We start from the raw sequence: 25,947 nt of genomic DNA, 5'->3' as shown, positions 1-25,947 counted from the left end.
GCCAAAGCGGCGGGCCCTCGTTGGTGCTCAGGTGGACTGCCTCGCTTTACGGCCCGGGCGCCACGGCGCGACAGTTTCTGTTCCCTTGTCGCCTGCACCGTCAACATGGCGTCGGGCAGCGGGGTAAGTGGTGGTGGCGGCGGGCCTGTGCCCGTCCCTTTCTGTTTTGCCCGGTAGACTCTGGGCCGTGCCGGGGGCAGGGCCGGGGCGGCTGGGGCCGCTCTAGAGGGTCAGGAGGAGGGAGGGGCCGCCCCGCTGCGGCCGGGCCTCGCTCGGGGCCTGCTGCCAGCCCGCGGGGTGAGGGACCCCTCGGGGGGCGGACGTGGCGTGGCTGAGGGTGCCCGGGCGGGCAGGAGCCCGTGGGGAGGCCCCATGCCTGCTCTTCACACCGCTGTACTCTCTGTGTGTGGGCGGTGGGAGATTTGGGGACCCCTGAGAGGCTCTGATGTCTTCAGGGCTAGAAGGGGAATGGAACCCACCCCGATCTGCCCTGTCTAGGGCTAGACCTCCCCCATGGGAGTCCCTGTTTCAGCCAGGCGGCATGAGGAGATCCGAACCTGCCCCAACTCCCGGGGTGGGGGTGCCCACGCGCCTTCAGCCCCTCGGGGGTGACCAGCCCATCCCAGGGGCCTCCTAGGCCTGGGCGATGGTGGGTGGAGGCAGCTTCTTCCTTGCATTCCTCGTCCTGTCCTGCTCCGTTGCTTCTCAGCTCCTCTGGGAAGGGGTTGCCTGTTTCCTGGCTGGCTCTCACACTGTGTCCTGCTGAAGTTGCTGCTTGCTCCCATCTGCCCTGCATGGAGAAACCGCCCTTTCCATGACTGTGATCTGGAGCCTCCGATGGCTCCCATGTAACTTGATTATTTTATTGGCATTGCTCAGTTCATGTAATGTGGCAGTGAGGTCTTTCTGCTTTTATGGATCCTGCAGGATTTGGTGTTGGGAATGACGAGATCAGATGAGTGAGGTGGATGCCATTGGCGTAACATGACTGGAGAACCAGACTGGTTTAAACACCTCCAGTAATACCCGAGACAGCTGTCAGCACCACAGGGGCTGTGCTTTTCTGCTTTATTGTCCGATCTTTCCTTCACTTGAAGCCACTCACTGAGAAGTGAGTAGTGGCTGAGAGAGGTCAGGGAGCAGGATCTGCCTGGTAGTGAGATGGGGCCTGTGTTTTATTCTCAGCTACTGGCAGTTGTGTTCCTGCTAGATTGAGCCAGACTTGAGACTCTTGTATTGTTTTATAGACTTTAATGCTGATACTGGGCAGATCATTCAGTGTCCACCTCCAGAGGGAACAGGAGGCTATGGGGCACTTAATGGTTTTTAATTGTTGTTACTTATTTGGAAAATACTCCCTGTCATCCAAAGCAGTTCTTAGGAGAAGATTTTAGGGCTTGCAGCCACCCTTGCCTCCACCAGACCAGTTAGGAAAAGTTCCTTTGGATAATGTCTAGCCAAGATCTTGTTACGCATCTGGGTTTAATTTCTTTCCCTGTGCCTGGATGAGGGAGATTGGTAAAAGAGCTGCAAAAGACTCTTTCCCTTTTATTACAACAGAAGAGTGAAGCAGCAAGTAAATCACCTCCTCCCTGGGCTCCCACCAGCTATGATTTATGATAATGCGCTGGTATGCAGGAGAGTCTAGATTCTGGAAAATACCCCCAAACGTTAATTTACACTCCATGATATTTTCTTTTCTTTTGCTCAGGGTGGTTAATAAAACCTGTTATGACATGCTTAAAGTGCTTAAGAAGCTCTGGGAATAAATGAGAATTTTTCTACGCTTCCCTAAGGCATTTTCATTCCTATCAGTAGTTGTTCGTTCCATCTGAAGGATTGCCAGAGGAGAAAATGTTAAATGGCTGTGATGCTGCTGCTATAGCTTCAAACGGGATTTATTTCCTTTGGATTGTGATTGGATTCTTGATTTGGCTGAACAGAGAAGGCGATGGGGTGTGGAGGGGTGCTTCTTTCACAGAGGTGTTTTAAAATAAATCTGTCCTTTTTTTAATACGAAACTGAGAGCCTCTCACTGCTGTGCCAAGTGAAATGCAGCTTTCTAACCAAACAAGAGTATCTTCTCAAGAAAGTAACGAAGTGTCTGAGTTATAAGCCATGACTGATACCAGGTGCAGGAGCCTTAACTGCAGACAGGGCAGACACTAGGAAGAGGCTGTGCTGGTCTGGTGAGAGTAGAGGTGAATGGAAGAAGGATTCTTGTCCAGTCACTTCTGCCCTCAGGGTTGGTGCCTAGGTAAAAATCCCCCCTGAAAAGAATAGTCTTTGTATTCTTCAGTGCCAGCTTCACCTGAATTCAGCTTCTCTTCACACAACTTATCCTGTCATTGCCAGTGTAGAGTGCTCTGAGGAGCTGCTGAAAGGCCAGTCTGCCTCAGACATGTTTCTTCCCTTCCCCGTGTGTCTGCAGCATGAAGCTGCAGGAGCAGGACAGCTTACTGTGCGTTTCACACAGGTGCTTCCCTGGTATCTCCATGCTGTGCTTCAACAGATGAGGTTGCAGAGTTTTTTCTGGTTTGCTTGTATGCGTGTCTCACTTGAAAAACTCATACTGGTTCCTATGATTTCGTAGTAAACTCAGCGCTTTGATTCCTGTAATGCATAGACATACTGCTGGTCTCTTTGAGAGCAGGTGTACACAGCCTTCTGTACTCCTGCATTTTACTCAAACTCTTTATAGCTCGTGTTGTGTTTCACGGCTTCCTCATCTGATATTTGCATCTTGGGCTTAATTGACTTTTGGAAGAGGTATGTGTAACCTGCTAACGACTGTACTGTGTTTGTGAGGTGGCACTTCTAAAGTCTTAGATCAATGGGTTTAAATCCCATTTGTGTCTGTTTTTCAGAGCGAAAGCCTGGGTGATCATCTCAGGAGCTATTAAGAGAAACTTGTTACTTTTCTCAGTGCTTTGAAATCCTTCTAGAAGAAGTAGATATAGGCATGATGAGTGTTATTCTCTTAAGCTACATTCTTAATTCCTAGATATGAAAACAGAGGACATGGGGATATAACGTAGTGCCGCTAAGTTACTGCTGTGCCCTCACAGGCCAAGTGATTCCACCTCTTTCCTGAGTCTCCCCTCAGAGCTAGTCAAACTGTATAAAAATGTTAATATACTTTATTTCCTTCTCAGACTAAGAACTTCGACTTCCGCCGAAAGTGGGACAAAGATGAATATGAGAAACTTGCAGAGAAGCGGCTCACAGAAGAGAGAGAAAAGAAAGATGGTGCGTAGTGTACTGACTCCAGGCAAGCTTTGCTCATTTGGCAGTGAGTCACCCAAACCCTTTGGGTCTGAGAGGGAGAGAGCAGCTAGAAGTGAAATCCCAGAGGGAAATAGCAGCAATTCAAAGCTGGCTTGCTCTGATCCTTTTTCCTGTGCTTGCCACTGAACATATTTTTTTGACAAAAGTAATTACTGAGAACCTTTGCCTTTGTCTGCATGTTCTTTGGGGTGGGAGAGGAACAATCAGCTCCTGGAAACAAGGAGATCTCAGAGTATGACCCACATCAGAGCTGGAGATACCTCACAGATCTATGTGGTTCTAATAGGAACCAGGAAATAGTGAGGAGGAAATTATATTCTTTACTGATTTAAAAAAAAAAAAAAAAAAAGCCATTCCTGCATGAATCACATAGTTCCCAGGTTCCCGGTAGCCCCCCTTCATCAAAGGCAACGTGAAATCAAGTGTGTCGAGCTTGGCCTTTTTTGGTAAACACTTTGGGGTTTTGCTTATGTTTTAGGCAAACCAGCTCAGCCCGTCAAAAGGGAACTTCTTCGGCACCGAGACTACAAAGTGGACCTGGAATCGAAGCTGGGGAAAACCATCGTCATCACCAAAACTACCCCTCAGTCAGAGATGGGAGGGTAGGTCGTGGTCTTTTTGTTGGAGTCTCAGAGTTGTGCTGGTGAGACCAGGGGGCTGTGATACAGTAGTGAGCCTGTGTGGTGCACCAGACGGTGATTTCCTCCTGTGTATTGAGCCTGGTGCAATGGTGCCACGCTGTATTACACCTAAACAGTGTCTTCTGGGCTAATGTATGGAAGAGATGCAGCAGGCTGAGCCCCTTTGGACATTATTACTTGATATCAGTGTTGCTTTGCCCGCTTGTAGAGACAACTGAGGCAGATCTCTGCTGCTGCTTGGGTTTTGTTAGCCAGGAGGCCTGCTTGCAGTGAGACCCTATCTGCTGTTGATTTGGATATCTGTGCACTGGGAATGGGAGAAACATACAGATACCTGTCCTTAGGACTGGTGTTTGGGCACTGTTTGTGTGGATTGTGTTTGGCCAAAGGCTGAAAGGGTTCTTAGCTTACCCTAAGCTGTCAAGAGCTTGAAAAGAATGCATAGAGTTTGTGCCATCTCAAGAGTAAGCCTGTTAGTGTTTCACTGTCGTAGCCTAACAGCCAGCAGTGCCAGGGAGATGTGCAGCCCTGAACAGCATCCAGGGATGCAAGTGCAGGCCCTGGCTGGGTTTTTGCAACAGCTCTTAAGATGGGCAGAAAGCACTGCTGTATAAAGCAGGGAGTTGCTGCTGTGAGGCGATAGGGATGGGAGGACTTACCTTACAGCCAGGTGAGCACCTTCAGCACCTGGGCTGTGTGGCAAGCCCTGCCTTGGAGGAGGGCAGCTGAGCCCTGTGGTGTTACACAGTCCATCCCACCCTGTTGGTTGTGACTGGAAGGGGAAGATGCCGTGACTGACATAGTTATGGATCAGCTCATGTCTTGGTTTCTGTTGTCTGTCAGAGTGGTTATTGGCATAAGGGTTGGTACCTCCAGTGTTAACCTGGGCAGCTCTGTCAATCTGGGGTGTGCCTTTGCACGTTTCTTTTCACTGGGGCTCTCTGTAATGGAAGTAGCTTCCCTCTTGCCCTGAAGAAAGGAGCCATATCCCAAGTGGCATGCAGATTTCACATTTTAGATTATCTCAAATAGTTGTTCTGCAAGATGAGGTTTGTCTCATGCTTTGGCATTAATGTTTTCTCTCTCTCCTGCCAGGTATTACTGTAATGTATGCGACTGTGTGGTGAAAGACTCCATTAACTTCTTGGATCACATCAATGGCAAAAAACGTAAGGCAGGATGACCCCGAAGTTGGGTCCAGCAGTGTGGTGTTACTGTCCTGTACATATCTCTGGTTCGTCTCTCCATTGCTGTAATGAGCAGTTAACTTAGGCCAAGATAAAGACAAGAGAAAAGAATTCCCAGTTTATCAGTCTGTTCCCTTACTGTGTTTAACTTGAAAAAGAGGACTGTACCCCTTGTTGAACTGACTCTCATTTCATGACTGTGGGCATTGCTTCTCCTTGACATGTTCAGAGAGTGGGGAAAGTGGAGAAAGTAAAGGAGCAGCAGGATGCACTGACACACTCTTGCCATGATGTTCTGCTCCTTAAGGTGATTTTGGCTCCCTGTGGAAGTCAACAAATGGCCCCTTTACAAAAAGGCAGTGATGTATGCAATCCAGACCTGCACCATTGAGAAATCATGGGTTCAGAAAAGGACCTGAGGGCCAGTTTTCTGTAGCTAGGAAAAGAAAACCCAACATGTTAAAGCCCTGTGGTTTTACGTGAATGGAAGGAGGATGCTGAATTGTTTTGTTTGACATGTTGGGAGATTAGCAATAAGTTTATATGAGAGAATCTGGAATCAAAAATCCTGGCATGACTTTGTGCATGGGCCTGAGATGAAGGGGTTGAGCTGGGGTTGGAAAGTGGCTGGTGCATAGCTCTTTGTTACGATATGATTTACAGAGTAAGTTTGGGAGCTTTTGATCCAGTCCATGAATCTGGCTGAAACCTGCGTGTTCTTGGCAGCCCTCTTACTACTTTCTGGTGTGTAGTTTGACCTTCCAAGTGCTGCTGCATCCTGGGACAAACCTGCGCATGGCTGCTGGAGTCAACAGGCTGTTTGAGTCCACCAGGCAATGTGGGTTGGAAATATTGCAGGGGGGTGGCCCCTTCAACCTAGGCTTACTCATGAGCAGAAACTTGGGAATCTGCTCTAAGCAGCCACTGAAGCAGAGGCCTGGTTTAATATTTCATGTCTCCGCTTTAGCTAGAAATGCCTGTGCAAGCAGGAACTCTTACTGAGAGCCACTGATGTCTTGTTTAGCTTCTCCCACAGCTGAGACGCCAGCTTGCCAGTTTTATTCTGGCCTCTTTTTCAACACTCCAACCTTTTTTTTCCACTGGTCCAAGATTAAATTTCCTGAAGTGTCAGAACATCAACATGATGAGGAGCATCCTAATAGGGAACCTTAAAAGAATAGGCTGCATCCTCCTTCTCGTTACAAGTAATGTATGGGTCATTGTAGTCACTGCCTGGTTTACATTATGGTGTCCCCTTAAAGCCCATCCCCTCTGACATGAGAAATCCCAATCCACATACGAATATGGGACCAGATGAGGACAGAAAGTGCATGCCTCTCTGGGGGAGGAGGCACTGCTGCATCACACTCCCCAAGCTGCCTCTGGGTTACCTGGGCAGTGGTACAGTGCCATGCCAGGCTCTGCCACTCAGTGCTTCAAGTGGTGGGTGGCCTGCGAGTCAGTGCGGTTAGGTCAGGTTGGAGCACTGAGCCTTGAGGGCATATGGCCTTGTGCATGAGTGTAGTTTGGCCCCGGAAGCTGCCTTGAGAGGATGGATGACAGGCAGGAAGAGGCTGCTGTGCTCAGATATTTAAATTGGGTTCAGAGACGGGGGCTATGTGCAGATCATCAAAGGCTACGAGTGTTGCTGAACACAGTTGATTCCACTCCTGTTTTCTAGACCAGAGAAATCTGGGCATGTCCATGCGGGTGGAGCGCTCCACACTGGACCAGGTGAAGAAACGCTTTGAGGTGAACAAGAAGAAGATGGAGGAGAAGCAGAAGGACTATGACTTTGAGGAGAGGATGAAGGAACTCCGTGAGGAGGTGAGTCTGGGCAACGACTGACAAAGCAAAGCCTCCCGGAAACATGCTTGTGAGGAAGTCAACCCTGGTTCCTAATCTTGTTCCACAGAAGCCTTGTTCTTGGTAGCATGGGATTCTCTGCTGCTGCTGTGAGTGGGTTTTGTTTCTTTTTTTTTTTTTTGCTTCTTAAAAAGTTTGCTGCTGCTGTCCCTGGAAACCCGTTTCCCCTCTTTCTGTGTGAGGATAACTTTTGGTGCTTCAGGTTTCCGCTGAGAGCAGCACAGGCCTGACAGTGCATCTGTTTTTTGTCTCCCATTAGTTGTGTTTGAACTTCTGTGCTCTGATAAGCAGATCTGTGTCTTTGTCCCTTATCTTCCATGGTTCTTAGGATTGCTGGATCCTTCTTCACGTGGCATATTGCTTCTGTGTGGCCTCCCTGAGTGTGAAAGGGCTTTGTGAGCGGTGTGCTGTGGTGTGAGATGTGCGTGGAGGCAGTGAAGGACAGCAGACTCCTCTCAAACCTGGGCTTAGGTGTCAGCTCCCTGACATGAAGATCAAGTTTACTTGAAAACCTGACAAAGTTCTGACAGTTGAGGAGCTTCTATGGATGCTTTTCCTCCATCAGCAGTCACATAACCACCAAGTGTTAAAAATCACTGCCCATTTGAGCCTCCTTGCCCAAGCCCTGACCTTTGCTTCACCGCAGGGGTGCTCTGTCGTGGTGCACACAGAGCAGCCCTGTGCTGTGCTCTCAAGCAGGCTTTGGTGCCGCTGAGCCTCATCTGTTTGGGGGAGGGGGGAGACAGGTGCCCCAGCAGTGCAGGAAGTGCTGTGGGTTAAAAAGCTGCTGCCAGTCAATGTATGGCAACAAAGAAATCAGCAGCAACTTTTGGTGTAGCTTTCTCCAGGGCACGGCTGTCTTCAGTAGCTGTGGTGCAGCAGACGGTGATGAGAATGGCAGGAGTTGCTAAGTTGGGAGCCAAAGCCATGCTTCTGCATTGCCTGGTACAAGCCTGGCACTGTTCCAGGGCTTGTGATCCTTGCAGAGCAAAACACTTTGATTAGAGCAGTGCGAACTCTTTGGTGTCAAAACCCCCCAAAGCCATTCAGAGCTTCAGCTTCTGTTCCAGTGAGCACCTGTCATTCTGCCAGGCTGAAAGCCAACAGGCAGCAACATTCAGCATCACAGTCACTGGAACAGGGCATCCTATGACGGAAACGCCTCCTGCTTTAAAAACAGCTCCTTCTTGCCTCAGCACTGATTTCAGACAAAACTTCTGATGTTTGTTTGGAAGAGAGAGTTTCATAACATTTCCTTTTGGCTACATCCTCAGTGTAACTCTGCTCTTGGGGTGGTAGGTGCAGTGGTCTGGAGACAGTGTGAAATCTCCTCCTGGGAGACTGCAGTCCAGGATTTCTGCTGGCTATTTTATTTCCTCAGACACAACTTCAGTTCTGTTGGTAGGACTTGGGTTAACTGCGCAGTGCCCAGTGTCTCAAAAGCTTACTCAGCTCGGGAAGTTCAAATTATTTTGCTGTTCTGTCCCTTGCTGCAGGAGGAGAAGGCCAAAGCCTACAAGAAGGAGAAGCAGAGAGAGAAGAAAAGGCGGGCGGAGGAAGATTTGACATTTGAAGAGGACGATGAAATGGCAGCTGTGATGGGTTTCTCTGGTTTCGGTTCAACCAAAAAGAATCACTGAGCAGCTCTGGACTCTTTCCTGAAACAGATTGTTTTTACCCAGGGGACTCTGGATATCTCTTAAAAGACTTGATTGAAGACTTGTATGTAAATCTCCCAGTAGAAGTTGGCTGGAGCAGTCGAAAAGTGATTCCATGCGCTACCTGTGCTGCAGAACAAGCTCCGCCTGTCATTAGCTTCCCATCTCCTTTCTCTGTCCTAGATCTGGCTGCTCATCACTGCTCTATGGCCTTGTGTGTGCAGGGAAGTGTTCTGCTTGGGTATGTTTTTGTGTCAATAAAGCGCAACAGTTCTGTACAGATGGCCTGGTTTAGGATTAATCTAGTTGTCAACCAGGCATTGTTGTTCCAGGCCCTAATTGTTCTAGTTGTCAACCAGGCTGTGTGTGTGAGACGCAGGGAGTGACTCAATTTCTTTTTGGATCATGTAACTGAAGGAAACGTGCCACAGCGAGCGGTGTTAAGCGGTACAACCTGCATCTTTATGGCTTGTGCTGAGCAGAGCTGGTGGCTGCATGGAGTCTGGGTTGCCAAAATTTTCCTGTGTATTTTATCTGCAAGGGGTACTTCCCTGCTTTTCTTTGTGTTTTGTCCCATAACTTTGATATCTTTAAGGCAGGGGAGAAATTCCTCCCCACAACTGATCTAGGATAGAGCAAATGAAAGAAAGGTGCGTGTGTGATTTGCCAGAAATAAATGGATTGTTTTAATGGGTCCTTTGGTGGGAGTTTGATTCCTTCTTTGTTTTGAGAGCTTCTGCTTCCCACCAAGAAGAGCTGCTGATACCTCCCAAGCTGTGCAGAGCTGTTGATGGCCTTCGGGGGACCTCGATGGAGGCAAAGGCAAGGCTTGTCTCCCCTTCTCGGCTCAGCTACCAGCTGCGCTATGCAGGCAGTTGCTGCCATTCTTGGCTTTTTCAAGTAATTCTGGAGATGGGTGTAAGAACACGGGAAGGGCAAGGGAGGACAGGACTGGGGACCTGCATTTCCATTAGGCAATCCAAGAGCAGGCTGGGCTGTGTTCCAGATTTTACCAGCCTTAGTATATTAAGGGCCATTTTTTTCCTGTCTGCTGGCTATCAGTGTCTTCTTACCTCTGCCCTCCCCTAAATCCACTTCATTTCTGCTTTTATTTACCTCAGTCAAACCTTGTGTGACTCATTTCTATCTAAAGTTAGGATTTATATTTTGTGTGGCTAGGTTTTCGTAGCTCTGTCTTGCTCTCCTCTCTCTTTTTATGTATATTGATGAGATCCATGCTCTTGTCCTTCTCTGTGCTCCTGTGAAATTTCTGACCCGAGGAAGGCTGCAGTGTGTTTAGCCTGCTCTTTCTAATACATATAGAACAAATCCTGTAATGCTGTGCTGCTGTTTTAATTCCTTAATCTTAGACTGCTGACAGCTTCATTGCCTTGGGTCTTTCCGCTTCAGTTCAGATTATAATCCCTGTTGAAGACACTATTGAAATGATGTATAGCCAGTCAGATACAGCTGTCCTTGGAGGTTTGACCCTTTTAACTTGGCAATCCTTTGACTTTGGCAAATGCTGTCTGAGCACACAAGCTGGAAAGGCAGCTTTCATTCCAGCCACGTACCTGTTCAGACTGCAGCATGTGGCTCTGGCTGAATGGGAGAGAGAAGGTGCTTGTGCCTTTGTGCCCTCTGGGGTGCGAAAAGGATGCTGCTGTGGTTTCATACACATTAAGTTTAGGACATTGCAGAGAAGATTTAGCAGCAGCCATTTTATCCCAGCCACGAACTCTACAGACAACCAGACCTGTACTGCAGCCTGAATTTGGTTTCGGCTTCTGGAGAAGGGGCAAGGGCTGCCCTGCACCCTCCCTCTTTCGCAGGTTGTGACCTTGGAGCCAGTGACTGCTGCCTGTGTTTCCCCACAGAGCATCCCGCTGTTCTTTTCTACCCTGGCACACGCAAGGGGTGGGGTGTGAAATGGCAGCCCCTGAAAAACCTTCTTGGGGAGATAGCCAGGGTTGTGCAGCCTGCTGTTGCTGGGCTGAGCCTGCCCAGGCCTGACCCAGCCTGTCCAAGCACCTCTGCCTGCTGCTCTGCATCCTGGGAGGTGGGGAGGAAATTCTTCCACAGTACAGCAGGGTGGGAGAGGGCTTTCATTAATGAGATTCCTCTTTGGTAAAAAGCCTGTGATACTCAAACTCCATCCCGAGACCATCTGCATCCTCTGGGCTGAAGCTCCAGCCCCAGCATCTCTGTGTTGCTGCTGCCTGGTCCCAGCGCTGGGGCTGCTCTCGCCAGGGGAGCGCGGCGCTTTGTCTCGGCGGCTTGCTGGGAGCAGCGGTGCGTGCGGCAGCAGATACAAGCTCTTGCTGGATTCCCAGCAGCAGGAGCTGCCTCTAGCCAAGGATGAAAAGCTGGTTTCATGGGAGGAAATAATATTTAGAGAAGAGACAGATAACATTTCCTGCACCGGCTGCATTAACCCTTTGCTCCCACCACTGCTTAGTGCTGCTGTGGGGTGTTAACCCTTTGCTCACTGCCCCCAATGCTGGAGCGGTGGTTCTCCATGACTCTTCATTAGCATTCTGTCTCCATGCTGAATTGTAAGGCTGCTGGTGCTGGATGTCCCTGTGTGGGTCAGAGCTTGGGGTTTTAACTGGAGAGAGGGAGGCCCCAGCTCTGCAGCTCTCCTTCCTGCTTCCCCCCACCAGCAAACAGGGCTGGGGTGCTCTATGCCTGCTGATTCCCACTTTGCTCTTGCTAGAGCTGCAGTCCCTTTTGGTGCAGCTCTTCCGTGGGTTAAAACTGGAAGCTGGTGGGGTAAGGAGGAGCGTTTCTCATGGTTCCCACATCCAGGCTGGGGTATCCTGCCTGGTCTCACTGTGAAAGTGTTTTGAGGTGCCTGGAGCCAGTTTGGTGCTTGTTCTCAGCATCTGGGCAGAGGGTACAAGGCTCTGCCCTGGCCACAGAGCAGTTCTTTGCAGTGTGTGGCTCAGAGGACCTGGGGGGAGGATCTCCCAGTTCAGCAGATCTACCTGCACCCCCTCCATCCCAGCCAGGCTGGGGACTGTGGTCAGCCTGAGCTGGACTACTATGGCTCTACCCCATTAAATATTGATGGCGCTGTTGGAGAAGCACTGAGGCGTCACAGCAGACCCCAGAGAAAACACAAATCTGTCTTGCCCCCACCACTTTTTCCCTGGCCACATCCTGGGAGGGAGGACTGAAGCGTTGTGGAGGGGCTGAGCACCAACACCCACAGTGTGAAGCTGCTTTCCCCCCTTCCTTCCTTCAGAAGGAACTGGGAGGCCGTTGTGCACCCCCTCAACCCTGCCCTCCCCTGCTGTCCCACCTTCCCATCACTCTCTTCAGGTCCTGCCTGGGACTAGAGCAGCAGCAGCCAAATCCAGCCCAGGATTCCCACCATCCCAGTAAGATGACTGCGATTAGGGACCTGGAGTGATCCTGGAAAAGAAAAGGCCCCAGCCTGGCCCCATGCATTACTCTGCCTTGGCCAGCTGAATCATTACCTGCTTCAGTGACTTTATTACCAAAAAGACCCAGCTTTTTAGCAATTTACACCAGTTTTACATCCTGCCCTCCTGAAAGAGAGGTTTAGGAGCTTGGCAGGAACTCCAGTCCTCCCACTGCTCAGGCCATAAGCTACTGCTGCCCCAGTTAGGCTGCTGTTCTTGCCATTTGCCATCATTAAGCTAAACAACATCTGTGTGTGATATCCCTGGAAAGCCCCCCTCCTGCTTCTTTTTTACCTGATATGGCAGTGCCAGGAGGATGTATTACCAAACCCCTGCTCTGCTGGGGACAGGCTGCACGGGCTGCAAGGCTCCTGAGTCTCCCATGCCCCATCAGAACACCTTCTGCTGTGGCACCATCCCACACAACCCTGCAGCCAGTATTTCTGCCCCCCCACCCAGGTCTATGGACACCCTGTTTACTAAGTGACACCCTGATCAGTCAACCCTTGGCCCCACCTGTAACCTGTCCTGCTTTCCTCAGCTGGTGGGACAAGGTGTTGCCAGGGGAGAGCCTGATCTGTGCAAGGGCAAAGGTCCAACCCCTAGTTGGAGCTGGTGTTTCCGCAGAAGGGAGCAGGAAGGGATAGGAGGCTAGAGTAGAAGAAGGTAGAGACTTGGAGGGGTTCCCTGGGCTGGGAGGTATTTGCTTCCCATCTGGAGCTTGGATGGGAAGCTTGGACACCTGTTTTCCAAAAAGGGCCATGCAGGGAGCAGAGGACACCTACAGCGAAGTGGTGCTTGGCCTGGACACCTTGGCAAGTTAAGCCACTCTCCGCACACTCAGTACTCAGGGCTGAGCCAGGTCAAGCCACAAATGGGGCCAAGAGGGGATGTAAGGGTGCCCTTGAGTGCTCTGAACTGGGAGGAAGGAGACAGCCCCAGTGATTCCCCCCATACCTGTCAGATCAGCTACTGCAGCCAGATTGGGCTGGAGGGCTGCTGAAAGGATGGATGGTTTCTGCTGGGCTTGGTGGTGGTGCTCCTGAGCAAAGAGGAGGTATTTCTTTGTTGTCGTTAAAGTAAAAAAACATCATCAGCCAGAGAACGAACAGCTGTGGGCTGGAGAAGGGTCAGGGAGAGGGGGAGATGGTGATAGGGAGGAGTGGGGGCGTGTGGGGACAGGGCTTCCGCAGGAGGTTTTTCGGGCAGTTGTGATCTCAGAGCAAATTTCCGCTGTTGGCTGCACACCAGTGGCACCATTTCACCAACTCACACATGCCTCCCAGTCGCCAGCTTCACTGGGCTGAGCAGGGGGCGGTGGTCAAGGCCACTCTGCGGGGGCTGCAGGAATACAGTCCCTGCTTGGAAAGCGTGTGATCTGCCAGGCAGCCGGGGAGCCCTGGGGGCACTGCCATGCCTTTGTTCCTCCTTCTCTTTTTTTTCCACCTTCAGATTTTTTTTTTTCCCTTCTGCTTCCAGTCTGCTGCATATGCAGCACTCTCCCCCCACCACTTCCCACCCACAGTTCCTGTCTTGATTTTCCTTCCCCTCTACAAATATGTGTTACTTAGGCTTCTCCTCCCTGCCCAGATTCCCCAACTTGTTCATTTTTTCTTCCCTTGCCTCCTCTCCTTGTTTTCCCACAGGCCCTCCTCATCCCTCCCCCCTGCCTGTCCTCTCCCTCCAGCTGCTCTGGCTCCAGTTCGCTCACTCTCTGTCTCCCCTTCTCTGACAGTTTGGGGGAAATCTGTCTGTGTCAACCCACAAATTCCATTATTTATTGGCTGAGCGGAGTGAAGTCCTACACTTATCTGTAATTGTCTGTAGATCAAAGCACCTGCTGATGGCAGCTTTGCCTTCTCGAGGCAGAACACCACCCCCAGCTTCACGCTCCCCATCCTCCCAGGGGGGTCGGGTGCATGCCTGTCGACACCCACGATGACTGATCTCCCAGACAGAAAGGAAAGAAGTAGGGCTGGTGGGGGAGAAAAGGGAGACCTAGAGGATCTGCAAAGCTCCCAGGAGCAGATGGGGCATATCTCAGGGGGCCACACAGCCCCCGGCAGAGGCTAAGGGAGGGTGGGATGGTAGAGGCAGTCCCTATCCTGGGAATGGGGGCAGAGAAATGAAGTCAAAGGGGGACAGGGAAGCAGGGAACATCCCCATATCTGTCCAGGACTGCAAGAATTGGAATTGCTTCTCCAGAGATGCATCCCCAGAGATCCAGGATGGCTTCATAGAAGCAGATAGCTAAAAAACAGAAATGGGGACAAAGGAGAACATGCCTTTTTCTACCTTTCCCTCCTGAAACCACCAACCTAGCCTAGGGATGTGGGACTTCAAAGTGAAATGCAGGCACCCATTTGTTTTTTGGATGTTGATGCAAGGAGATGTGTGTGGGGAGAGGACAAGGAAACATCCACCCCAGCTCCTGCCCCTTGGCCTCCTCCTTGGGGTCCCAACTCCAACATTTCCAGCTGCTATTTATTTAGCACATTGCGAGAGGAGAGGAGAGGAGAGGGTTATGTTATGGTTATGGCCCCTTCCCTGGAGCCCTTTAGGAGCTGACAAGATACTTCCTTGTGGCTACAGGACCTCCTTCTCATAGAAAAAAGCAGGTCAAATTTCTTGTGGGATCACCCACATGGAGGGGAGAGCTGCAGTGGTTTCTCTGTTGGTGGAGGTGAGGTCAATTGGAACCCCTCTCCCCAGGGCCAGTCTTCCCCTTTCATTGAGCTACATTGGGGAAATTTGGCTTGACGAACCCGTATCTTCTGTTCCATGTGGATCTCCAGACACCAAGAGACATAGACACCATCAACAGTTCTGACAGCTTGATCCTCTTTCACTGTCCAGTGCATGAAGCTGCCTGGTTCAAGCCACGAGTCTGCATGCCTTTAACAGTAAAATTGTTCTCAGCTTTTCTTCCTTGTGACGTGTCCCTGGTCCTGCCATCAAACTTCCTCTGGCTTTTTTCTGCACAGAGTTCAGGAAGTTTCATTTATGCTTCTGCCTGTAAAATATTTTTCCAAGCCTTAAATCAATTTTTTAATCTTCTTTCAAAACTTCAGATGCAGGTGCTGTACGCAGTATTCCATGATCAGTCACACTGGTGCCTGACAGAGGAGAACTGTTACCTCCTCTCTCACAAAGCCTCTGCTCTTCCCCCATGCAAGCATCACACCATTGCCCACCCTTACTTTCCTGCTCACTGACCCCCATTCCTTCTCAGTCCTTCCCAGGGGAGAGAAGACATTCCCACAGGATATTTTAGGGGGGGTCCTCTAAGAAAGTGCTCAGAGCAGTAAAAGTCCCAGCTCTCAGGATGATGGGGACCCAGCCCTTCTTCTGATTTAGGTCCGAGGTCTCTTACTTCAAGAGGAATAAGACACCAGCCATGAAAGCAGGTCCCTTTGCAGGCTTGGGCTTGCAAGGAAAGCCCACGCTCTGAAGCAGGAGTGGAGACATTGACTTCCCAAGCTGCCAGTGAAGTCTGTGTCCTACAGGGAGCCAGAACTGGCCTACCCAGAAGCTGAGTGGGACTGGCCCCCATGTCCTAAAAATGCTCAAAAGTAGGTAATGGTATGGAGGGTCCACGCAGAGTTGGGCCTGTGTCTCAGCCTCCATCTATCCCAGCAGGAGGGGTTGGTGGATGTGTTGCTATGTGTCGCTGGCCAAGAGAATCCAGTTTACTCTACCAGTAGTGGCCCTTGAGCTGGCCACCTCAGCTGCATCTTCTTCTCACCTACAAACCACCTGGAACTTCAGGAAAAAATTGCTGACACACCCTGGGTCTAAACCTGACTGCTGCGAAAGGTCTACCTGCGCTGCTGCCAGAGAATATGAGGGTACTGAGCAACTACTGAGCCCATGGACTAGGACTTCCAGTGGGAATGGAGGCCCAGCATCCTTCATTGCTCCATACTCCACCTCTGGGCAAGGCATCTGCGAAAAGAAATGCCTCGTTGAGAAACACAGGACTTGCGCTCCCTTGAAACCAAGGCGCTCTGGGCACCCTCGCCTTGGTGACCACTTCACCTTTGCTCAGGGTGGGTTGATGCAGATTGGGACTTTTGGAATCACACAATAGTTTTGATCAGTTAGGACTTCTGAAGGTCCCTGGTGCATCCTTGCTCAGAGAAGGGCTGGTAGATTAGGTTGCTCAGGAGTATCTCCAATGATGGCAATTCCTGCTCCAGTCTGGTCCTTGTGCCAGTGTTTTACTACCCTTATGGTGAAGATTTTTTCCCTAACACCTAATGAGAATTTCCCTTCTCCAGCTCATGCCTGTAGCTTCTCATCCTGTCCCTGTATGCCTCTGAAAGGAGACTGGGCATGTTTCACGTTTTGCATCCCAGCACCCAAGGGCAGGCAGGGTGCCCCACCAGCACTGATAAAGATGGCCACTGGTCCCCTTCAGGGCACTGTTTTTTCCTCCCATGGGAAGGCAGGGAGCCAAAGCGTCAGAGGTGGAGGGGCACTGATCAGGTCATCCTGCTGCACAGGTCTTTGTGGCTTCAAAGACCAAGCCCCCCAGCCCTTGACCCTGCACAAGCAACTCTGGAGTGGTTTACCAGTCATGGGACCTGGGCTGCTTTCATCTTTAATCATGAGAGCCCCCCCTCCCACTGTGGTTCCCCTCTTGGGCACTGCAAACTGTAACTGCTCTTGCTTCGAGCAAGAAGGGAGCAGCAAACTCACATGCACGGCTGGGCAGACAGGCGCCAGGGGGAGCTGGGGGATGGGGTAAGGGATATATGGTCTAGCAGGGACAGCTTTTCTTTCAGGCCCTTCTGCTGCCCCAGAATGCAGTGGGCAGGAAATTGGAGTGACAGTGATGGCTGGGCAAGGTTTGGTGCCTGCAGGCAACTGGATGGTGGTCCCCCAACCCTTTGCTCTCTGCATGGCTTTTCCAAGGCAGCTCGACCTGCTGCATCTCCTGCTACATCCCACCCTGATCCCTCCGGCTGGCCTTGCCAAGGCACATCAGTGCTGACCTGCAGCAACTGGTCACCGACCTGCCTGTGCCAAGACATCTCAGAGAGGACCCCCCCCACACCTTCTTCTAGCTTCCAGCATCTTCCCAAAACAAGCTTCTCACTGCATCCTGATTCCTTACCCCAAGAGAACAGGGCTGGCATCTGAACACTCCCCTGCCTCACAAGAGGGGGCTTAAAATCTACAGGATGTGAAATGGGGTGTTAGCTGGTGTGCTGGACTGTCCCCATGCCATCTCCCCCATCCTGCTGTTCACCCTCCTCTGCTTCCTCTGCTATGCCCCCCCCCACAAGGCTGTTTTTCGGATCCTCCCCCCCATCCCTCTGCATCACCCCCAGCCACCCCCAGCCTGTGCCATTTCCTTCAGGAAAGGGATCTTTGGAACAAGCCTGTGCCCCCTCTTCAGCCCCCCACTTCTGACCTCGGTCCCCTGAGGACTGGGGGTGGGGCAGGAAGGGGCCCCAAGGTTGGGGTGGCGAGGAAAAGGAACAGGATGGGACTATCCCGTGACCTCCCTTAGGGGAGGGAAGCAAGCTGGGGGGCGGATTGCCCCAAAGAAGCGGCGATGGAGAACTGCGCGGGGGGGCACCGCCGACCAGAGCCGGAAAAGGGCAGGCAGGACCAGGCAGGGGGCCGGAGGGGCACGGATCCTGCCGGGAGCAGGTTGTACCTGGAGAGGGGGGCGGAATGAATATTCTAATCTGAATCAAACAAAAGGTCGAGAGCCGCTCCGAGGATTTCCCGGAACGCACTTGGTCGGAGACGGGGAAGGACTGGAGGGAGGGAAAAGAGACCCCCAAAAATATCTGTGTCCAGTGTCATCCCCCGCTCCTCTGACGTGAGCAGCCCTCGGGCAGGACTGGCTCTCCCACCTCCGGGCTCCCAGCCCCGGGCAGGACTGGGCAGTGATGCAGGGCAGGAAGAGGGGGACAGATCGGGGACTGGGGCGGGGGGAGGATTGTGGGATGAGAAAGAAACAGATCGGGGCGGGGTGGGTGGATGTGTGTGTGTGACAACGACGACGCCAGCGGTGGCCCTGGCGTGGGAGATGGTGCGGGGGACGGGCCGGCCGTGATCGGCGCTTCCGAGTCCGCCTGGGCTTCACTTACCGGGAGCCGTCCCGACTCCACCCGCGAGCGGCCCGAGCCCACGCGTGACCACCCCGCCCTTACCCGCGCCTCTCCCTAACCGGCGGCCCCCGAGCGCGGCACGTCCCGCGTGGGTCGCGCTGCGCTCCCAGGGACCAAATCCCCTTTCCTCAGCCTAACACCCCTCCAGCCCCGCCGCCTCCTGCTTCCTCCGGTCTCTCTTTCACCCCTGGTTCCTGCGTTCCACGCGGGTCCCCGTGGGGAGCGGGGAGGGCCGGTTGGGGCCGGCGGTTCCCTTCCCACCGGGGACCGGGAGGCAGAGACAAAGGCGGTGAAATATCGCTGCACGGCTAAAGCCGCTCCGAGCCCCGCCGAGCCCTTAACTAGATCGTTAGGGGATTATCCGCGCCCAAAGCAGCCGCGGGGCTGGGGGCGGCCGCCCCGTCCCGTTACCGAGCGCCCCCGGGGACGGCGCCGGTGGGAGGCGACGGACGGAGCTGCCCGGGCGCGGCGGCGGCGGCTGAAGACTGGTCTGCGGGGAGAACGGATCGGCCAGCGGAGGGACCGTGATCGGTACTGGGGCGGGGTGGGGAGGCGGGGGTCGCAGGGGGCTCCGTCTGTTGCAGGTGGGGGACCCGACGCTCGGTCCGCGCCCGCCTCCCCATCGCCTTCTGCGGCGGCGGAAAGTTTGTGCCCGCGGGGGGAGCCGCCGGGACGGGGGGGAGGTCCTCGGGTCTGCGGCGGGATCGTGCCCCGAGAACCCGAGGGCGCTGGCGCTGGGGTCCCCGGTGGGGGACGGGGATTAGGGGCGCCGGGCTGTGGGCAGGTGGGGTGTCGGGGGTGGGAGCAGGCAGGGAAGGAAGGGGGGTCGTTTCTCTGTGCCTCAGCGCTGATGGGCACAGCTTTATCCAGGGCTGTAATCCCCCCTGCTCCGGTAATTAAAAACCCCGCATTACAAGGAAAACGGTGTGCAGGGAAATGTAATCAAGTCTGGAGGGGCTTAACCATCTGGTAAAGGTTAGGACCAGCACGGCGGGGGACGCGGCCAGGGGATTTGGCAGCCGCCGCGATCCAGGCTCCTCTTAATCTACCGCGGGGACGACCGCAGCATCTGCGGGGTAATACCGGTGCCCCGGGCAGCGATCGGTCTCGCTGGAGCTCCCACCGCCGTTAACAGAACCTCCCCGGGGCTAGCCCCCTCCTCAGGTGCGCCCGATTCCGCTAGAGCAATTCTGGTGTGGCACCGTGGCCCGGATTGCATCCCGTCCCCGGGGCCAGCAAGGAAAGAGTTAAGCGGCCGCCGGTGGCCGCGGCTTGGCCCCCCAGCTCCGGGAAGGGCCCTCCCTCGCCGTCCCCGGGAGTCCGAAACTCTGGAAGTGCAAGGGGCGAGCAAAGGCGAGGGGGGACGCGGCGGCGCGCGTGGGACCTCGTGTCCCCGGGAGGGCTGAGGGGACATGGAGGCCGGGGCAGGCTCTGGGCGGGGGCAGCTCTTCCTCCGCTCCCTCCTCTTCCTCCTGCTGGCCGGGCCCCCGGCACCGCGCCCTGCAGGCGGGCAGCTGCGCTACGCCGTGCCAGAGGAATTGGAGCACGGAGCCTTCGTGGCCAATCTGGGTGAGGACCTGGGGCTGGACGTGTCCACCCTGTCGGCACGGCGGTTCCGCATCATGTCGCGGGCCGGGGCCAGGCAGCACCTGGAGGTGAACCTGGAGAACGGGATCCTCTTTGTGAACGAGCGGATTGACCGGGAGGAGGTGTGCAAGGCCGCGGATACCTGTCTGCTCCACCTGCAGCTCCTCATCGAGAGCCCACTGGAGCTCTACCGTGTCGAGGTGGAGGTGCTGGACATCAATGACCATGCACCCACCTTCCCCTGGCAAGAGTATGTGCTGGAGGTGGCTGAGTCCGCCATGCTCGGTGCCCGCTTCCCACTGGAGAGCGCCCAGGACCCTGATACAGGTACCAACTCGGTGCACACCTACCGGCTCAGCCCCAATGGTTTCTTTTCACTCGAGGTTCAGACACGCAGTGATGCCAGCAAGTTTGCAGAGCTAGTGCTGGAGCGTGCCCTCGACCGCGAGCAGCAACGCATGCACTGGGTGCTGCTCACCGCTGTTGACGGCGGTGTCCCTGAGCGCTCAGGCACAGCTCAAATCCTTGTCACGGTGCTGGACGCGAATGACAATGTGCCTGCCTTTGACCAGCCCTCGTATGGTGTGAGCCTTCCTGAGGATGCCCCTCCTGGCACCCTGGTCATTCAACTCAATGCCACTGACCTGGATGAGGGCCCCAACGGGGAGATTGAGTACTCCTTCAGTGGCCACACACCACCAGGTGTCCAGGAGCTCTTCCATGTAGAGCCCCGCAGTGGGCAGATACTGCTGAAGGGCTCCCTGGACTATGAGCGGGCAAGCCTCCACGAGCTCTATGTGCAAGCCAAGGACCGTGGACCCTCGGCTGTGGCTGTGCACTGCCAGGTGCTTGTGCACCTCCTTGATGTGAATGACAATGCACCAGAGGTGACCCTCACCTCTGTGTCCACACCTGTGCTGGAGGATGCCCCACCAGGCACTGTCATCGCTGTCATCAGTGTTCTGGACCGGGACTCTGGGGACAATGGGCATGTGAGCTGCGAGGTCGACCCTCACATACCCTTCGAGCTGCGCTCCTCCTTCCACAACTACTACACGCTGGTCACTACGCAGATGCTGGACCGGGAGATTGTGCCTGAGTACAACATAAGCATTACAGCACGGGACAAGGGCTCCCCGACGTTGCTGACCCGCAGCATGCTCACTGTCCTGGTGTCCGATGTGAACGACAATGCCCCACGCTTCCTCCAGTCCTCCTACAGTGTCTACGTGATGGAGAACAATGCACCAGGTGCCTCCATCTGCTCTGTCAGTGCATTGGACCCCGACTGCAAACAAAATGCCTACCTGTCCTACTCCATTGCTGATGGGCACATCCATGGCATGCCTGTGGGCACCTACGTGTCTATCAACTCAGACAGTGGTCACATGTATGCCCTGCGTTCCCTTGATTATGAGCAGATCCGCAGCTTCCAGATCCAGGTGCAAGCACAGGACGCAGGTTTCCCCCCACTCAGTGCCAACGTCACAGTCCACATCTTTGTGCTGGACCAGAATGACAATGCTCCAGTCATTGTTTCCCCCATGCTGCGCAATGGCTCTGTGGCCACTGAGCTGGTGCCGCGATCAGCCGGGCCTGGCTACCTTGTGGGCACGGTGTCGGCGGTGGATGCGGATGCCGGGCTGAACTCCCACCTCTCCTACCAGCTTCTCCAGGCCACTGACTTCACCCTCTTCAGTGTGGCACCAGACACAGGCGAGCTGCGCACCCTCCGCTCCTTTCTGGAGCAGGATGCAACCTGGCAGCGGCTGGTGGTGCAGGTGCGGGATGGTGGGCAGCCAGCCCTCTCTGCCACCATGTCCCTCCTGCTTTCAGTGGTGGAGACCATGCCTCAGACTCTCTCTGACTTCAGCGAGTTCAACCTCCCCCCAGCGGCCTCCTCATCCTCCCCACTCACCCTCTACCTCCTTGTCTCCCTGGGCTCCATCTCCTTCACCTTCCTCTTTGCCATCCTCATCCTCACAGCCATTCGCTGCCGTGGAGAGCGCCGTTCCTGCCAAGGTGGCGGCTGCTCACTGCCCCGCTGCCACTGCTGCCCCTGGTCCAGATCCTCCCCTGATGGCCTGAAGACATCCAACCTGTCAGCACAGACCCCTGTGGGGATCACAGCTGCCACCTGCCCCAACGTGCCAGGGGGCGGCCCCCTGGGCTACTGCTACAAGGTCTGCCTCGGTCCTGAATCTGCCCAGAGTGACTTCATGTTCCTCAAACCCTGCAGCCCACCCTGGAACAATGAGAAGGACCCCGGGAAGCAGTCCCAGCCAGGCCAACATCTCCATGTATCCAAGCAGGTAATGCCATGCCCGACGCTGCTTACCGGTGCTCCACAGGTCCCCCTGGACCCCTCTCTCAGCCTCTGCTGTGGAAGAAACCAGGCATGGCTTTTCCCAGAGAATAACTGGCACCTTTGATCAGTGCACGAATTAGGAGCCGTCAGGCAGCAGGAAACTCTCCACCGAGCTTCCCACGGGTCTAATTACCGGGGGAGTGTCAGGCTCGGCTGACATGAGAGGAAATCCCTTCCCACTGCCTTTTGCATCCATTACAGGCAACGGAGATGCTCCGGTGCCCCGGGATGAGGGGGTGGGATGGGGGGGCGGGGGAGGAGAGGGGCAGCATCTGCTTTGTGTGGGTGAGCAGTTCATGCTGGAACAGCCTGAACATCACTGCCGCCCTGCTCCCCCTGTGCCAGCGGGGGTCCGCAGTGTCCCGCTGCTGCACCCGGGCTGGTCCCGGCCGTGCTGGCACCACTCGTGCCCCCACTTCTGGCACCCAGGCCCGACCACTGTGATGCATCGGGCTGCACCAGCAGGGAGGGAGTGGGGTCTTTGCGGTGGGATTTTGATGTCAATATTTGTAAAGTATTGAAATGAGGAACGTCTAATTTTCCCAATGAAAGACTCTCTAAAACATAATTGCAAGGATAGAGAGTGATGAGGTGCATAATCCACTTACATTTGACTTTTAATAAAACAGCCCTTCTAAGGAGACCCCAAGACTCGCTGCCAAGAGGCTTTCCCTGCATGTCTCCTTGCACCACTGGACTCACTTCTCTAATATGTTAATGGGATTTTCCCCTAGTTGTTTGCAACTCCCCTGGGACATGGGGTATGCAGCCAATTTCCACACCTCTCACACTTTGGTGCCTGAGACCCGGGCTAAGTTACCATCACACCTGCAAAAAAGGCTTTTTAAAATTAACAGAAATAGGGAAAGCCCTTCTCTCTCCCCAGAAGGACAGACCTCCCAGAGATGGAAAGCAAGCCCCAGACAACCCCAATATCTCAGGAGGGTGGGGAAGGTCGAGAAGGGAACAGGCTGGTTCAGCACTGCCTCAGTTTCCCTAAAATTGTAATGTGCTTGTTGCTTCTCCACACAGGAGGAGATGGAGTCCTGCATCCCTGGCTACTGAAGCCTTGTGCTGGCAGGGCAAGGCTGATTAGCAGAGGGTCCCAGGGCTGATTAAGAGGGGGTACCAATAACCAGCCTTGCCCTTCCCTGTGTTTTCCAGATCAAACAGCCCAACATGGACTGGCTGCCTCCAAGCATGCAGCGACCTGCCCTGAAGAGGTACCAAATCCGGCACTGTGGGAACAGAGGGAGCAGAGCAGAACAGAGGGAAGGGGGATGTGGGGACAGGAAAGTTATCTCCAATGCAGCTTTGAACCAGTCTCCTTCCTCTCTTTAGCTCCCAGAGCCTGGAGGACGTGGGGGAAATCTGCAGAGCCCTCCAGAAGGAGCACGAGAGGCTGTGCACACTGGTGACCCCTGTCTCTGGTTAGTATTGGGGCACTGGGGCTGGGAAGACCAGACCCTCTTGTCACTTGGTGGAGATGCAGTGGGGGGGACACATCCTGGCTCCTAGCAGTGGTAGAGTTTTGTGGTGTGGAAGGAGTGTCCAGGCCCCAGAAGGGAGGATGGTGACATGTGGATGTCACTGTCCCACTGAGCTATGGATGTGACCTCCACTGAGCCAGTCTCACACTCATCTTTCCTCCAGAGTATCAGAAGGCTTCAGCAGGTACCAACAGCATCTGGACACCCCAGTACAGCCCCTTGTACCCAGTGCACATCCCAGCTCTGGATTATCAGCACAATGTCTACATCCCTGGCACCCCCACTTTGCTTTCCAGCAAAGACATGCCCCTCTTCCTGGGCCAGGAGAACAAGAACAGCTTCTCCACCTTTGGCAAGAGGAAGAAGATGACAACTTACTGTGACATGTATGACAGTGTGGTTATCAACAATGACCTGAAATAGTGACCAGCGCTGGGCCTGGATGGGTGTGCCCAAGGCCCTGGGAATCACTTGCATTATTTCAGCTGCTAGGTCCACCCACAGCACACAGCCCCATGTACAGGCCACTCAGGACTTTGTGGGGCTGCTGGCACAGTGGCTCCCCAGAGCACGGGGAAAGGATTTAAGGAGCAAGAGACTGAGAAGTGATAGGGATGGGGGGGGATGGGGTGGGGTGGTGTCATTTCTCCCATCTCATCCTGCAGATCTGTGTTGGCAGCAGGTGCTGTTGGGGGTCCATATGACCAGATTTAAGAAAATCTGCCTTTAGTTTACCCATTCCCATGTCCCCTTAGGGACCATCCATCTCTGTAAACATTGTCACTTCTTTGTCTTGTCTGGCTGTGTGAATGTACTGAGCTGCATGCCTGTATTTCTGTCCCAGTAGGCATGGAAAATGTAGGCAAATCAAGGCTGGTTCAGTCAAGCCTGACCCTACATACTGGGGCAGTGACTATTGCTCTGTCCCTGAGATCCAGTGGGATGTGTTGCATGTCCAGAGCAGCCATTGGTGTCTGGCTTCTCTGGGAAGTGAGTGCAAAACCCAGCCATTATGGGTGCTTCCCTTCAAACCCTGACCCGACACTTGCAGAACTGGAGACCCAAAGTCCAGGACACAGCCAGTCTTTGTGCCGGGAGCAGCATTGGCTGGAGCACACACAGATTGGATGGCCAGAAGAGCTGTTGGCTTAAGCAGCTGAGAGATGCACAAGGTCAGGGCCTGCTGGGTAACTCTCTAGCCCAAGGCAACATCATCTGAATGAAAGATAGTTTCCAGCCATCGGAAGGACCCCAGCACAGGTGACAGTCCTCTTCCGTCCTCCCCTTGCCCTCACCAGGATCTCTGTTTTCACCAAGTCCTGAATGCCTGGGGTAACCCCTGCCACTGAGGGCCCCACCTGCATAGGACAGACATCTCCCACTGTGCCCTGCTTCTCTTTGAGGATTTTTAGCTAGCTGTCAGGAGCCCTCAAGGGCAGGACTCCAGCCCAAGAACAGTCTCTCCCCCTTCCCTGTTCACCTTACACCTGTCCACCCGGTCTGTCTGATAGCATTGCCAATCACTCCTGTCACAGGACAGCTCATTTCCAATCCATCTGTGCAGAACATGACAGCTCTTTCTAAACCAAGTTTGTTTCACAGTGTCTGATTTGTACCAATAAATTGTATTTTAATAGGTCACCCTGGCTCCTGGTTATTGCTGAGCTGCACATTACAGCAGGAATCGCTGCCCAGCTCTTGGAGCAGGGCTCTTGGCTGCAGCAGACATACATGTTCCTCTGGCCTCCTGAGTTGCTGGAGCAGCCCAGAAGAGCTCATTTTGTTCAATTCACCTGGATGCTTGGGGTTCAAGGTCCCATTCCCTCCCTCCCTGGACCCAGGAACACTCTGGGGTCATGGCCAGGAGGAGCTGTGTGCTGGAGGTGTCATGCTCTAGCTTGGGCAGAGACTCTGCAGAGATTTGCACCAAGGTGTGGGCATAAAGGGCTTTGAACTGCTGGGGAGAGAGGCTGGATCTGACAGTAATGGCTTATTGTTGTTATTGTGCATTGCTTTCTATGGTTCATTTAAGCTTTCCCCTAAGATTCTTACCACACACCAGCTTGCCTCGGGAGTCACAGAGATAACCTGGATGTGTGCCAGGTGAAGGGTCCAACTACCTGGGAATAGGCAAGCCCACATCTGCTGGTGGGATGACTTGATGTGGGAAGTGGTTCACCTTTGGATGAAGTCCTGAGATGGCCACACTGTGGCTGTCCTTCTCTTACCCCCTGTTTGCTCAGTGACTGGCTTGGGGAGGCTGCAATGCGGCTTTTGGGGTTAACCCAGAAAAGTCCTTGTCTACA

The 25,947-nt window shown here is 53.7% G+C and overlaps 2 protein-coding genes across 2 annotated transcripts; both read left to right on the top strand.

Moving 5' to 3' along the window:
- Positions 1 to 67: 67 nt before the first annotated feature.
- On the top strand, positions 68 to 9,336 carry ZMAT2 (zinc finger matrin-type 2). Its single transcript, XM_075715118.1, has 6 exons — positions 68 to 123; positions 3,156 to 3,249; positions 3,767 to 3,890; positions 5,025 to 5,098; positions 6,798 to 6,943; positions 8,479 to 9,336. Exons 1-6 carry the CDS (start codon positions 106 to 108, stop codon positions 8,620 to 8,622), a joined length of 600 nt encoding a protein of 199 aa, XP_075571233.1. The 5' UTR covers positions 68 to 105; the 3' UTR covers positions 8,623 to 9,336.
- Positions 9,337 to 19,608: 10,272 nt separating this feature from the next.
- Positions 19,609 to 24,064, top strand: LOC104027601 (protocadherin-10-like). Its single transcript, XM_009478394.2, has 4 exons — positions 19,609 to 22,095; positions 23,316 to 23,374; positions 23,493 to 23,581; positions 23,805 to 24,064. Exons 1-4 carry the CDS (start codon positions 19,609 to 19,611, stop codon positions 24,062 to 24,064), a joined length of 2,895 nt encoding a protein of 964 aa, XP_009476669.2.
- The last annotated feature ends 1,883 nt before the right edge of the window (positions 24,065 to 25,947 follow it).

Source organism: Pelecanus crispus, chromosome 8, assembly GCF_030463565.1.
Source record: "Pelecanus crispus isolate bPelCri1 chromosome 8, bPelCri1.pri, whole genome shotgun sequence".
In the NCBI taxonomy this organism is placed as follows: domain Eukaryota; kingdom Metazoa; phylum Chordata; class Aves; order Pelecaniformes; family Pelecanidae; genus Pelecanus; species Pelecanus crispus.
The sequence above is the reverse complement of the archived record's forward strand: the minus strand, read 5'-3'. Positions and strand labels throughout refer to the sequence as shown.